Raw genomic sequence first — 14,344 nt, 5'->3', positions numbered from 1 at the left:
AAAGCCTGAAATCATGTTCTCCAAGAAATGCTAATTGTGTTGGAAGGGACAGTAGAGAGCATCTAAGCCCAGCAACCTGGAAGGGTGGTAGATAATATGGAGAGACACATGGAGCTATTGACTCCAGAGCTCAAGGGCTAGGCAAGCAGATGTCAGAACTCTCTGCAGGTCTCATTAAGAGCTTGTAATGGCTGATAGAAGATCTAAAAATCATTGCAATCAAAAGCAAAATGTTAGGATTTGGGGATTGCCTCAGGATAGACAAAGCTTCCTCCAGCCCTGCGGGGATGCCTCTCTCAGCATGAGCAGCGCAGATGCTGATCGGATTTGGGGTGAAAAAGAGCATCGAACCTCTGCGAGGGCTGAGCCAAAGGCAAGGGAGCAGCAGTGGTGCTGTGTCTTGGCATTCAGAGAACTGGGGAGAAGAAACAGGCAAAGGGGAAAAAGGGATCCTTCTCATAGTGGCTGCACCCTCTGGGGCTGGAGGGGGTCCCGGCAGCAGCTCTGCATCCCCTGAGAATGGGACATAGAGGCTGCGGAGCAGAAGCAGAGAAGGGAAAGGTGGGCACCCACCAGGATGTGGAAGAGAGTGCAGGTAGCAGCACCCAGGCCAGAGCTGATCGCTGTCTTCTGCTGTGCTGGTGCTGGTGCTGATCAAGATTGAGTTATGAGAAGGATTTATTAGCTCTGTCTTTGAAGCTGCCAAGAGCTTCTTTGGAGAGGGAGTCTGAGAGACATAATTATTTCATTATTCCTAGTCATGTTATGCCCCCGCCAGTGTATGCTGCGTTCCTAAGTGCTCCTCTCTCTGTGCACTGACTTGTCCCTGTGCTCTGCTCACGTTGGTTTCTGCCTTTTGTGACTGCTCCTCCAGCAGGCAGAGGTGCTGCTTCCTGACCATTGCATGAGGTGATATGATGTGGCGTGGAGTAAAATCGCTGTGTGTTCCTGGACTCTGCTCTGCCTTTCTCCTGTCAGCAGCTCGGAGGGTTGTGCAAGCAACAGGGATGCAGGAGGTGCTGGGGAGGAGCACATGGGTAGTAGCAGTTGGAGGAGTTGGATTCAGGCACTGCTGGGGCCTGACAGGGGTCTGCTCATGGTGAGCAGCACCTTCCTCCAGTAGGACATGCTCACACCTCCCCATTAGAGAAGAAAAATGTTGCTTTGTGATGACTGAAATAGTTCAGTGCTTGTGATTTTTGTCTCTCCCATGCACCACTTTGAGTTGCTCAGCCCCTTCCTGAGCAGAGGTTTCTCACACAGAGCTGGCTGCACTGCTGCTTTATTTTTACTTTGTGGGTTCAGCAATGAAAATACTTCTCCCTCCTGCACTGGGCGGTGCAGAGCTCGATGGTGCAGCACTGTGAGAGTGAGCTGAGGGTGGCAGCTGCCTCTGCAACTTGCATGTCTATTTCCCCTTCATTTCCACAGATGGTTTCTAAGGACACAGCATGCAGTGCTACGTGGCAGGCCATGCTCTCAGCAGGCTGCAGACTGAAGGGGACTCCCTGGTCCTCTGCTATGAGATTTGGAGATGCGCTCTGGGGCTGCTCCCTCAGTCCCATGGCATGGACAGGGGAGTGCTGGGCTGGATCTGGCCATGGTCTAGGAATGGTGCCTTGTCTGAGCTGCCATAACTGCATCTCTACCATCTCTGGGTGCCCAGTGCTTGCGATCAGCATGGACAGCTGGGAGCTAGTCGTACCCTCTCACTGAGATAGCGCCATTAATGTTATTTATATCTCCTTGCTACGCTGCAGCAAGCTGAGGGAGCTGCACCGAATGAGATCGTGTTACCTTTGTGCAAACGATTAGCATAACAATTCAATTTTTCCCAGCTTAGCCTTGGTAGGGAATAGGAATCTGCTCTGCTCCTCCCTCCCACTCACTTCTGCACTGGACTGTGCTGTGCCTGGAGTCACAGCCGTGCTGCAGCCCGTGGGCAGGGACTCCAGGCAGCCTGCGGGCATAGAAGGAGCACACTCCTCTGCAGGCAGTCCCCTGCCCTGTGCAGGCTGCCCACGCTGCAGCATTGGATCCTGTCTGGTTTGGGAAGCGTGAGCCAGCGTTGTGTGCTGCAGCCCTGCAATACCTGAGTGCAATATTGCCTTATTGCTGCCCTGTGATCTGGGCTCTGGGGTGGTTGCCTTTTTGAAGCGTGCTTTGTGAGCAGGGATGAATGAGGTTACCTGGAAAATTCGATTGGTGGATGAAAGATGCTACATCCAAAGGAAGAATTCTGCTAGTGAAAACCGCAGCACAGCTCTGCATGGAGGGACAAGGTTTGGTTTTGAATCCTGGCTGTGTGCCATTCAGTGCAGCTCTGAATGTTGGTTGGTGTGGTCCTCTGCCCGGTGTCCACGCCTCTCCCCAGCAGGAAGGTGAGCTGAGCTCTTCAGGGCAGACCCTGCATTCTCACGTGAACTGGAAGAGAGATGATGTTTTCCTGCCTCCTTTATGCCCAAATCCCAGCCATCCCCAGCAGTGCAGCCATGGCAGCTGAGCTCCATGCTCTGCTCTTCCCTGGCTGCAGTGCACTGCCCTGGGGCCTGCCTGCATCCTGCCTACCCCATTGCCCTCTGTGTGGCTCCTGTCCCTCTGTGCCCTGGTGCTCCCGGGCTGCACCGATCCATACAGCAATTTCCGTGGTGGCAGTCGGCCCGAGCACCACGATTAAAATAGATGTCTTTTCCGATCGAATTGCTGATTGATACAGAAAGGGGCCAGTCCAACATAAATCAGGAGCAATGAGGAGAGAGGCTGCAGACAGCAGCACCTTCCTGCAAACAGGCCAATCTACGTTCTATTAGATAAAGTCTGCAGGCAGTCGGCAGCACCTTCTGACATCTGGCCACAATTGTTCAGCCACTATTCAGTCCTTTGCTGTCCACCTGGTTCTCCTGCTGGCCGGCTGCAAGCAGCACGTGTGAGCAGGGTGCAGAGCTGATCCCAGGCCCTTTTCCTGTCTAACATGCTCTAGGTGATGCATGGCTGCCCAGGCTCATCCCTGGCCCTGGAGCCCTGGTGTGTTATGCAGTGGCTGTGTTATGGTACCGAGTGGTGCTACTGAGCCCATGAAGAAGCCAGGTTTGAACAGATGAGGCTGCCAGCTCCAAGGAGCTTGATGTGCTCCTGCAGAACTTACAAAGGACCCAGTGGGTGCTGGGCTGGGCTCTTCCCCTGTGGCTCTTGGGTTTGGGGGCAATAAGAGGTGCACAGCCCCTGCTTGGCTGAGCTGTGAGTGCTGAAGTTGGTGTCCAGACAAGATTGTGTGTCTCTTTGCACCCCGAGGGTTTGTCCTATGAGCAGACGGGCTCCTGCTGTTTCTACAATGGGAATGACTTTGCTGTGTTTGACTTCTTCCCTGCAGACAACACAGCTGCGGTGCACACGCAGAGAGTGGGCTTCAATCGCCAGGAGCAGGACGTGTACCTGCTGCCCATTTTGGTGGTGGACAGCGGCCCCCCGGCACTCAGCAGCACAGGAACCCTGACCATCCGCGTCTGTGGCTGTGACAGCACCGGGGCCATCCAGTCCTGCAACAGCACAGCCTATGCCATGTCAGCAACGCTGAGCCCTGGCGCCCTCATTGCACTGCTGGTGTGCATCCTCATCCTGATCGGTGAGTGCTGCCCCTGGGCACAAAGGATGGTGCACTGGCTCTGGCACTGCTTGTGCTGGAGCACCAGGGTACAGCATGGGGAAGCAGAGAAGTGTGGGCTTGTTTGTGTGTGGGAATGTGATGGGGATGGAGAGATGATGCTGCAGTGCCCTCAGCCAGCGCAGGGCAGCTGGAGAGCTGAGAGCCCTTCAGCACTGATGCTGGCCTGCAGCTGGCTGCTAAGGGCTGCCAGGGCTCAGGGAAGTCCCCTCTCCTTGGCATGGCATGGTTCCCCATCTCCTGTCACATCTCCATTTAGAAAACCCTTTCCCATTGGATGCACTTTACACTGGTTTCATTTTCCAATGTAATGCAAACAAATTTCTGCCTAATTGCCCAAAAGAATAAAGTGCACATCGGTGCTCAAAAGGTGATGGGCTGAATGGATGATGATCCAGGACACATCTGTGGCTCGCTGCTCAGGCTCCGTGCCATCTGCTCCACAATTGCCCTCGCAACATTTGGCTGCCGCCGTGATTCATGCACCCCCCACTTTCCAATGCATCTTCCCCAGGCTCCATCCGTTTGTCTGTCCAGCCGTGTGCTCATCCATCTGTCCCTCTCGTCTCCATGGCTGTGCAGCATGGAAAAGGGATCTCCCGATCTGCCCTGAGCCAGCATCTCTCGCAGGTGGTGATGTGGCACAACTGTTGCTCTCTGACTGTTGGGAGCTGCTGGGGCTGTGCTCTGTGTTCTGTGCTGCTGGTGCGCCCTGGGCCAGAGGTGTTCTGCTTTTGTACCCTGGTGCATTGTGAGTGTGGTGCTGCTGCACAGCACTGTTGCCTGCTTTGACTGCCTCTGTGCTTCCTCCCCCAGTGCTGGTGCTTCTGATCCTTACGCTGAAGCGACACCACAAGAGCCACTTGACGTCCGAGGACGACGAGGACATGAGGGACAATGTCATCAAATACAACGACGAAGGAGGGGGTGAGCAGGACACGGAGGCTTACGACATGTCCGCCCTGCGCAGCCTCTACGACTTCAGTGAGATCAAAGGCGGGGACGGGGGCGGGGGGCCGGGAGAGGGGGTTAACCCGGCCTCTGAGCGCCATGCCCTCCCGCAGTGGGTGCAGAGCCCGGACCTGGACTTCACCGTATTCAGAGACTATATCTGCAGGAAGGTGGAGCAGGCGGACGAGGACCTCTCCGTGCCGCCCTATGACTCGTTCCAGACCTACGCCTTCGAGGGCTCCGACTCGCCGGTGCCCTCGCTCAGCTCCATCAACACATGGTCCAGCGGCTCGGAGCAGGACTTCTCCTACCTGGGGGGCTGGGGACCGCGGTTCCGGCAGCTGGCAGCGCTCTACGGGGGGCGCCGGGGTGAGGAGGACAGCGAGGAGTCCTAACGGCACCGCCGGACCCGCCGGGGGCAGTGGGTCGGGGGGCTGCGGCGGTGCCGTGAGGCCGGGGGTCGGTGTGGGTGCTCCTCGGCGGTGCTCCCGGTCAGAGCTGTGCCACAACAACCGCGCCGGGTGCCCGCGGGAGCGCTGTGACCGTCATAATCTCCTTAATGCTGATCTCCGTTAAAGCGCTGCACATTAATTTAAGAAAGGGAAAAAAATCTAATTCGAGAGCATTTGGAGGGGGGTTGTCCCCCACAAATTGTCATTTAAATAGATCTGTTCAGTGAGCCCCATTCAGGAGGAGAAGAGCAAACCGGGAGCCTTTTGTTGTTTAAATTGTTTTTGTCACTTGAGTCTCAGAGCATTTGGAGAGCTTTGATTCCTTTAAGAGCTTTCCTTGCAGAGGGAAACAAGCTTTTAATTCTGTTCTGCTTTTTTTTCGCTTACGTTTGCTCACTTTTTGGAGTCCTCTCTGTGCGCAGGGGCTGCTCACGCTGTGGCTCCACGGGCACATCCTGAGCTGAGCGACTGCTGCTGGGGAGCTCGCTCCAAAGCGCTCATCTCTGCTGAGCTGCAATTGCTTCTCCTCTCAGCTCTCACACCTTTCCTGTGGTTGACCGACTGGCGGTGCCTGGATGGGTCTTTCCTGCCTTCCTGCACTGCAGGCACTGGCTGCAACATCCTGGTGTGCCCCGAGGCCCTGGTGACAGATGGGGACGTCCTGCTGCGGGGACACGGTGCTGTGGGCCCCTGCAGTACAGCTGCTTTGCACGAACCCTCTGGTTCTGACAGGTGCATCGGGAGGAGGCAGGAGGGATGTGCCATTGCTCCTCAGCTGCTGATATTGCTGGAGGAAAGTGCAATCTGTGGCTCCTTATCTGTTCGTGGTGAAAACAATCAATGACATAATAGATAGGTAACTGATAAGGTCTCCCAAGGTCTGACGCATCCTGGGCTTGTCATTGGGTTTGTCCTTTTAGTTTAGCCAGAGTATTTTCTATCCTTGGAGGGGGTTTAAACGTAAATGTAGATGCGTGTTTGTTTTATGCTGTTTTGCTTCCCGGCCGCTGGTGTCAGCCCTCTGACCTCAGCGTAACTCCCAGCAGTGGAGAGGTGCAGGGGTGCCCCTTCCCCACAGCCCCCCTCTGCACTGCTCCTCCTGCAGGGCTGGGAGCTGCTCACTGCTCAGGGTCCTCCAGTCCCTGCTAAGGAGGCTGTGGGCACCCACACTCGGAGTGCCACTGGTTCACTGTGACGATGCTGGAGAGGCAGCAGGGCTGATGGGAAGTGATGCCCTGATCCTGGAGCAGGAGAATGGAGAAAGCCCTCTTTTTCCTCAGGAATGTGTATGTGTTTTCCTTCTGGGCTAAAGAGCTGTGTCCAAGCCTCTCCAGAGCTGGCCTTTCCTTTAGCAAAAGTGTTGTGCAATAGTAGGGCTCTGTCTGTAGGAGATGGGGTCTGACAGGGTACGTGTTTAGCCACCTTCCCCTTGGGTTTTCCCCCATCCTCAACCAGCCTGTCCTCCCACACGCATGCACGCACGCTTGCGTCTTCATTTCCATCCCCCATGTAAATACACGGGGAGAGCAGGGCCCAGCAAAGCACTGCTCCGCCGCACCGCCTGCGCTCGGCCCTCTCGTGACTGCAGGAGGAGCTGCCACAGTTCTCTACCCAAACTAAATTAGGAGGTTGATTTTCTCACCCTTGTTATTTTTTTCAAGGTCTTTCATGGACCTGGAAATAAATTATTTCCTTGTCGTCTAGCCTGAGTCTCATTTCCTTCTTTGCCTGGTTCTGTTTCCTGGTACTGAGCTTCCAACATGGTCCCAGAGGGACAAGGGCAAGCTCTACTTGATCTTGCTCACTTCTTCCTGTTTTACAAAGAAATGCTCATCATAAAAAGCATCTTCATGGGAAAGGTCTGTTTTTCTGACCGATAATGTTGAAAAACCAAAACGTGTTTGGCTTTCTCCATCTTTTGGACAGGAGAACGCTGCCCTGCTCCCACCAGGACCTACCCAGGACCCACTCAGCACCATCCCCGAAGCAAACTGCATGCCAGACAGCAGAAGAAAACCTGATAGAGCATCCTCAGTGTCATCCTTCCTTAGCCAACATCATTCCCAACTGTTCTCTAGAGCTCCAGCCCTCAGCACGACGCAGCCCGACGCCCCGGAGCTGTTGTAGTGCGGGCGCTGATCGCGTTCTTCCCATCGTCACCAGCACCAGGCATCGATTGCTCGCAGGTTCCGTCACCATGATCCATATTCATGTGTATTGCTGCAGCCTTCCGTTGTCAGCTGCAGAAAAGAGAAGAGAAAAAAAATCTCCTTCAAACCTAGTTTTAATACTGAAGTGGTGTAAATAAATGACACTCTATCCTGACCGCAGACAATACAATTGCTGGTGGTTTTCTTGATGGCAAGAGACTGGGAAATGAGCAATGTGTCATTGGCCAGCGACGTGAGCTGCCCTGGCCCAGGGGGCTGCCAGGCTCTGGGTGCAGGGGGATGTGCAGCTTGATGGTGTAGGTCAATAGATAACATGGGGAGAAGGTGAACTTCTCCATAAAGCAACAGTCATTTAAGTAGCATCTTGCAGCCTTGCTCTGGAAGAGGCTGTTGATACCCAAGGTCTTGAAGTTTTCCGTATCCATTGCCATCCCGGTGCCTCTGCTCCCATCCTGTTCCCCTGAGTGTTCACTTCATAGCAAGCAAGAGGCATTGGTGACCTTTGATGGCAGCCATCAGTGAGATGCTGTACCAGAAGAGAGCATGGGGGCTCGGACAGGCAAGGTGCACTGCCCGCTCCTGATGTACATCTGTTTCTCTTTTCACAGTTGCAGTGAGTGCTTTGGTAGCTGCCAACACTGAGGAGGCCTTTTTGCAAACATTGTTGTTAATTGCCTACACACAGCAAGTGTGTCAGTGCTGCACTCCCAGCTGTGTGCTTCACAGCTTTGGACACACTGGCCCCAATGGCTGTTCGCAGAGAGCTATTGGCAGTTGCTGTGCATTTGCACCTTGAGTTTTAAGCCCAGAACTCTCCTCTTCAGCTGCAAGAAGCATAGACGGTCCCTGAGTCCTGCTGCCCACCATCAGGCACCAGGACAAACAGTGCAGTTACTGTGGGACATCCTGGGGCCCAGGGGACTGGGCTGTCCCAGCAGCTCCCACTGACAGAGGGAGCACCCTGCAGTTGGTGTGTTCCTAACAAAGGGGTAATGAGTGCTTAATACTGGGTGTGCTGGGTCTGGGCCACATAGGAGGATTTGTGTCCTGATACTGCAGAGGAATTGAGAGAACTCAAAGCAAAGCATTGCCAGCCAGAATCAGACCCTTCACTACAAGAGGAGCATTATTGAGAGCGCTGATTGCAGAAGCACCTATGAAGATGTTTTGAGAGCTCCGTGCAATGCCCTCTCAGCACAGCCCCTTTTGAAGAAATCTTTCCATAGGCACTCCTCTTTCCATAGGCACTCCTCTTTCTATAGGCACTCCTCTTTCTTCAGCAGTTGCATGGCTGCTCCTGGCTTATGTGGGGTACCTCAGTGCTCACCACCACCTGCATGTTTTGACACTTCTTTGCCTGGAGGAAGTCAGTTCTGCTCAGCTGCTCTGCAGGACCATGGCAGCTCTGCTGTGCTGCTGTGTCTGCTGCTTTTGCTGAAGATCAGTAGCTCTGCTCCTGGGGATGGCAGTGTTTGCCACAGGTTTGTTCTGAGCATGTCCTGCAAAGTTCGTGCCCCTGTGCTTGCACACCACTGTGGCACTGAGCACTACGTCTACTGGCCGTGGCAGTGCTGAGCAATGTTACTTTTAACGCCTTTGCTCCAGCAGACGAGGTGTTAGAGCCTCCTCTGGGAGGCATTTGCAAAAGATGGATGTTATCTGCTGGGATTGTTTAGGGGAAATGAGAAAGGTAGTGATATCTACACCCCCAGGAGAAAAATACATCTCTTATACCCAAGAGCAAGCAAGGCCTCAAAGGCTCTGCCTCCCTCTTGCCTGGGTAATTCGCTGCTTGTGAAAATGATCAGCCTTCCCCAAAATCCTCCAAGCAGCCACTCCATCACCAGCAAGTGGCTGCTTTAACCACTTCTGCCACAGTCGATAGCAGGGCTCCCCACATCCTGCTGCTTACCAAGCCCTCAGCTTCCTCTAGGGCAGGTATCAGATTCTCACTGCTTGGAATAATCTCAGTTTGGGATCTCTGCATTTCCTGCTTGGTGCAGACAGCAGCTGTGCCTTGTTTGGAGTTTCTCCTCACAGCAGAGAGCTGAGGGGCTGCAACTGGACAAAAAGCTGTGCTCACTGCAAGCATCTGCTCTGTAATGTGAGCACTGCCCCTGGACACCCTGTTGGGCTCTCTGCTCACCCCAGCAGCTGCAAAGTGTCCCAAGCTGCCCAAGCCCCCAGCCATGTGTTGGAGAGAAGCCCAAGTGTAGGATGAGCCTGGTGATCATCCTCCATAGCAATGTGGGTTCAATGACTACCCCTCCAGTTCTCAGGGAAAGACTTCGGACTTTGCAGAGCGGGATCCCGTACAGTTGGGCAAGATCTGTTGCAATCAGGAGATGCAGCCACTGTACTAAAACAGCAAAGAAGAAAGAAAGAGGGCTCACTGCCCCAGCTGCAGGACAGCTCTCATGTTGTGAGTGGGCAGCAGGGAGGGGCAAAGCAGCAGCAGGAGCTGAATCCCCAGTACTTGCTCCTGTTTTGTGCCACTCAGCACACTGCCACTGCATCTCTGCTGCTGCCTCTGCCAGCTGGTGGTGGTGGGATGCCAAGCACTTGTTCTTAGACATCCCTCATCCCTTGCCAGGGACAGTGAGTGTCTGCAGCACAGGGCTGTAGCCACACTGTGCTGCTGTGGATGTGTTTGAGTTGCTGCCATACAGGGGCTGCTCAGGTGAGCCTGAGCTTTGTCTGCCAGTGGCACCAGACAACCTGAGCAGGATGCGTCCCCATAACAACTGATTTAACCATGGTAATGGGAGAGGTTTTAATCCCTCCTCTGCTGGGAAAAGCACTGCTAACAAAGCCATCCATGGCCATTGCAGCCCCAGGAGCTTCATGCGGTCAGAGGCCACTCACCTGCAGCCAGGAATGGGCAGCTGCTGAAATCCCTTCACACCGCATGCAAATTAGGCATTGAAAATGCTCATTACAGCCAATATGACACGCCTTCATTATTCCAAAATAATTGTCAGAAAGGCTCAGCTCGCTGCTCGAGCTTCACTTGGTGCAGAAACGTGATAAAAAGAAAACAGGAAGTGCAATCAATGCTTGTAATCCTTTTAAATAAAAAAGGTACTTGCTAGTAGCTGCCAACATCTTTAAAAAGCTGTGATTTCCCCAGAGAGAGCCCTTATCAGCCATGACTGCGTGTCATTCCGGCTGTCTGTCAATCCATCAGAATCCAGTGCCACTGACATTAAGAAGCCAGGCATTAAGATTATCACATTTAGCCATAATGTAGCACAGATTGTGTTGACATTTGGAAAATATTCCACCACAGGACCCATTTGACTTCTATACTTTCTACCTAAAGAAAAGAAATGCTTTGAAAAGTTGCCGTGGGGCCCTGCCCTCTGCATGGGAAGGGCTCAGCTCTGCCCACATTGGAGAGGGAATGAGCCAGGCATGGGCTGGGAGGTGCTTGGCCACGGAAACAATGGTAAACGACCTCAAATGAACTGATTAATCTCTTAAATAACTGTGAAACCATTTTCCAGAAAAAAGTTAATCTAGTCTAAATGGCTCTGGTGCTTTTCCTGGGCTCCAATCAATATGTGGTCGCTCGCTTTTCATGTGTAATTCACAGTAATTGCAAAAGAGCGTTTTCTGAAGAAAATGACATTCTGCAAGAAGAAATGCAAAGAGAGATGAGGGCCAATTAGTTTCAAATCCCAGACCAAGCCCTGCTCTCAGTGCCTGGGAGGGATGGAGTAGCGCAGCAGCTCACTGTCCTGGGTCCTCACCAGGATGTCTCCAGAGGTGCCAACAACAAAGGTGACCATATGTGGAGCCGTGTGGCTCAGCTGTGGGTCAGTGCAGCACTGCCCTGTGCCCTCAGTCTCCTGCATGCTGGCACATTTCCCTTCTTTTCCCCATCCTCTCCCAGCACATGGCAGCACAACCATCTCCTGCTGTGCTCCAGCCTGCATATGGGGCAGGAGGAGCTCTGCTGTGGGGTGGTTGGAGAGGCAGCAGATTGGTGGAGGATGGCAGAGCTCCCCATCATCCAGGCCTGCCCTAGAGCTGTGGTCTTGCCCAGCCCTGGCAGCCCAAAAGGAGAACAGGCACCAAGGAGGCCATTGCTTTCTGTCATCTGCTGTAAAACCAAAACATAATTTCCCAGGATGTCATTCTAATTCTAGTGGGAAAGCTTATTACTTGTGATTTACCCATAAAAAAGCCCGGTGACTTACGACCATGTGTCCGTGGGTTTGCCCATCAATCCATCACGGGACTGCGGGGTGGCAGGGCAGGGAAGCACGGTGCAGGACTGAGGTGAGCCTGCTGCTGTGATTGACATGCTGCTTTTGCCATCCATAAAGCTTCTGACATATTCCTTTTGGCTCAGTGCAGATCCGCACTGCTGAGCTCCAGCACAAATGTCATTAAAACATGTTCTACCCATGGTACCTATAAATAATTGAGGCAGCAGGTCTGTGCTGAGCACTGTGTTGCAGCTCTGCTCCTGCATGGAAGGGGGCCGGGAAGATGACCTTTCCTTCCCTCATTTACCACCTTTGAATTCAGGAGGTGCATGGGGACGGGGCACACTCACATCACTGCAGTGTACCCCAGGATGCTCCCAGACTGTGGGGGTGTGCAACCTACAGCAGAGGGATTGCAGGCAAGATGCAGTGTGGGATAATGCAGTCCTGTTTGCAGGATGGATGGCCTCAGCCCTCCTGCACACTCTGTACAGGGCAGGCATCGATCCTGCAGGTTGCAAGCAGGTGGGTGAGCGGCAAGCAGGGCAGCAGCGTGGGCATGGGTGTGCTGCTCAGCCTGGGGGCAGGCACTGCTCCTGGCAACAGGGCTCCCCCCACGTCCCCATGCTGGCTCCCGCTGTGCCACAAGCAAATTGCTTCTTTTCCTCCTTCTCATGACAGTCACCAGCTGCCCCGTGTCAGTGGGAGTCAGCATCAAGCCTCATGCTGAAGGAAGGCGCAGTACCAATGCGGTGCCAGCATCTCTCCCCTGCCACCCAGCCCATCCTTCATGCAGAGCAGCACAAGGTGGCTTGGGGATGGAGCAGCACACCCATGCCCAGTGGTAGAGCTGTGGCCCTGTCCCCAGACTGTGCAGAATGGGCCCATCTGTCCACACAGCGGTGGTAAAGAGATGTGTAGCTATATGGTACGTGCCACGTGCATGCTGAGCACAGCCACTGCTCCACACAGCATGTGGATGCCCTGACAGATCATGAAGGTATATTAAATAGCAGCTGTCGGGCTCTTCCTGAACACAGCGGTAACACAGTTGGGACCGTCGTGACGCCTTCTTAATTTAAACTCATGTTGTCTTCCAGCCACGTGCTAACGAGGGCTAATGAGGAGATCAGCTTGCTGTTTGGCTGCATGCTTTGCCACAGCGCTGCTGCTCTCCCCAGCCACAGGTGCCTCAGCCCTCCTTATGGCTCAGGACACAGGGAGGGATCAGGGGATGCTCCTCTGTGTGCAGAGGCAGAAAGACAAACACTCTGAAATGCTGTTGTTTGCTCACCTTTGTGTCTCTGTGCACGCAAGCATAAAGGAAAAGAGGGATAGCCTCGCTGCACAGCAGCCATAAATGCTCCAAAAGGCCTCAAACACCAACACCGGCACTTACGCCATATTTGCATAGTTGCTTAATAAAAAATTATGGCTGTTCAAAGCCCCATCATTAATTACCCGGCATATTTTCTTTTAACTCCCTCCCTTTTTTTTATTACGGACTAAGCTGTTTTCCTGCTTACTCAGCAAAAACTCCTCACAACTCCACCAGGATGAGACGTGCAATAAATATGTACTTATTAAGTGTGCATTACAACTACACAAGCTGGGAGAAGTAATAACGGGCCCAACATAAAGCTGAAGTATTTATGCGTGTACCTAGGGCCACTTTAGCTATTTATTTTCACAAAGAAATTAAATTAGATAGTTTGATGGCTCTCGGTGTAATTACGGTGGGAATTTACATAGGCCCCAGCCCATCAGGAGGAGCTGTGTGATGGAAGGAGGACGGGCTGGGGGTGTCCTGCCGAGCTCCACGCACTCAGCAGTGCCCCAGTCGCACTATGGACACTGTGGGTGCCGTGGGAAGCGCTGCCTTGCAAATAGACTCCTGGTAAATGGCAGAGCACGGCCATGGTGCCAGCTGGGCACAGCATCCCGTCGGGTCCTCCTGCCGCAGCTCCCCGCAGGAAGCCCGGCAATTACTCCGCTCCCTGATTAGCGCTGATTGCACCCCCGCCGTCCCACGGCTGCCAACCCCCCGTCCCTGCGCTGCCAGCTCCGGCTCCCTTCCGCCCCTTCCCCCCCACATCCAGCCCAGCTCAGCCCCCGAGCAGCCGCCCCGGCCTCCAGGGGCTGCTTCCCTTTGTGCTCATCGTCCCATGTCCCCTTGGTGCTGTCCTATGGGTTCCGACGTCTCTGAGTTATTAAAGATGGGAATTTAAAATAGCACAGAGGATGTCCAGGTTTTGTGGAGTCAGCACAGGGGGGTGACAGGGAGCTGCCGGGAGCCAGCCCAGCCCCTACAGCGACAGTGTCCTTTAATTACAATTGATAACCTGGCATTTCTCCACCAGCACTCAGCATCACCTTGCCGTGGGGCACTGGGCATCCCGAGCTTTATCCTGCCCATCCCCGCAGCTTGGGCAAGATCTGCTGTGCTCCTCTGTTTGCACACCATTTATCTTATCCAAACGAAACCTTGGCAAGCTGCCTTCCCAGGGAGGCAGGGGCATCTCTTGGAGCAGTGCCCTGGCACCCGCGCATCCCACAGCACAGCGGTGCCTGGTCACCCTCCAGCAGCTGCTTCCAGCGGGGGCTCTGGCAGCTTCCAGGCACTGGGGATGGTGTTTGCTGGCAGAGGGAGGGGAGAGAGAGCTGCCTCTGCCCAGAGCACAGCTGGGCTGGGAGCAGGCAGGCTGAGCGCTGGGGCCAACGGCAGGATGTCTGCTTGCCGAGGCGCGTGAGAATCGCTGCTCTCCGGTGAAACAGGAGGGAACACAGCTCAGCAATTACAGCACAATTAGCTCAAACAGCAGGTTGATTGTAAATTGCAGCTCTGAGCCAGCTATAAGTACAGAGTGAGTTGCAAGCGGGAGCCCTTCTGCAGCC

General features: G+C 54.0%; 1 protein-coding gene across 1 annotated transcript in view; it reads left to right on the top strand.

Annotated features, from left to right (window-relative positions):
• CDH22 (cadherin 22) overlaps positions 1 to 6,767 on the top strand; it is a 56,199-nt gene extending 49,432 nt beyond the window's left edge. The window contains exons 11-12 of the mRNA XM_015882098.2: positions 3,371 to 3,622; positions 4,478 to 6,767. Of these exons, the coding sequence (XP_015737584.1) occupies positions 3,371 to 3,622; positions 4,478 to 5,007 (782 nt within the window). The 3' untranslated portion in view covers positions 5,008 to 6,767. The remainder of the gene's footprint in view (positions 1 to 3,370; positions 3,623 to 4,477) is intronic.
• Positions 6,768 to 14,344: the final 7,577 nt, after the last annotated feature.

The sequence above is a fragment of the Coturnix japonica genome, chromosome 20 (genome assembly GCF_001577835.2).
Source record: "Coturnix japonica isolate 7356 chromosome 20, Coturnix japonica 2.1, whole genome shotgun sequence".
Lineage (NCBI taxonomy): Eukaryota > Metazoa > Chordata > Aves > Galliformes > Phasianidae > Coturnix > Coturnix japonica.
This window is presented reverse-complemented; position numbering and strand designations above follow the sequence as displayed.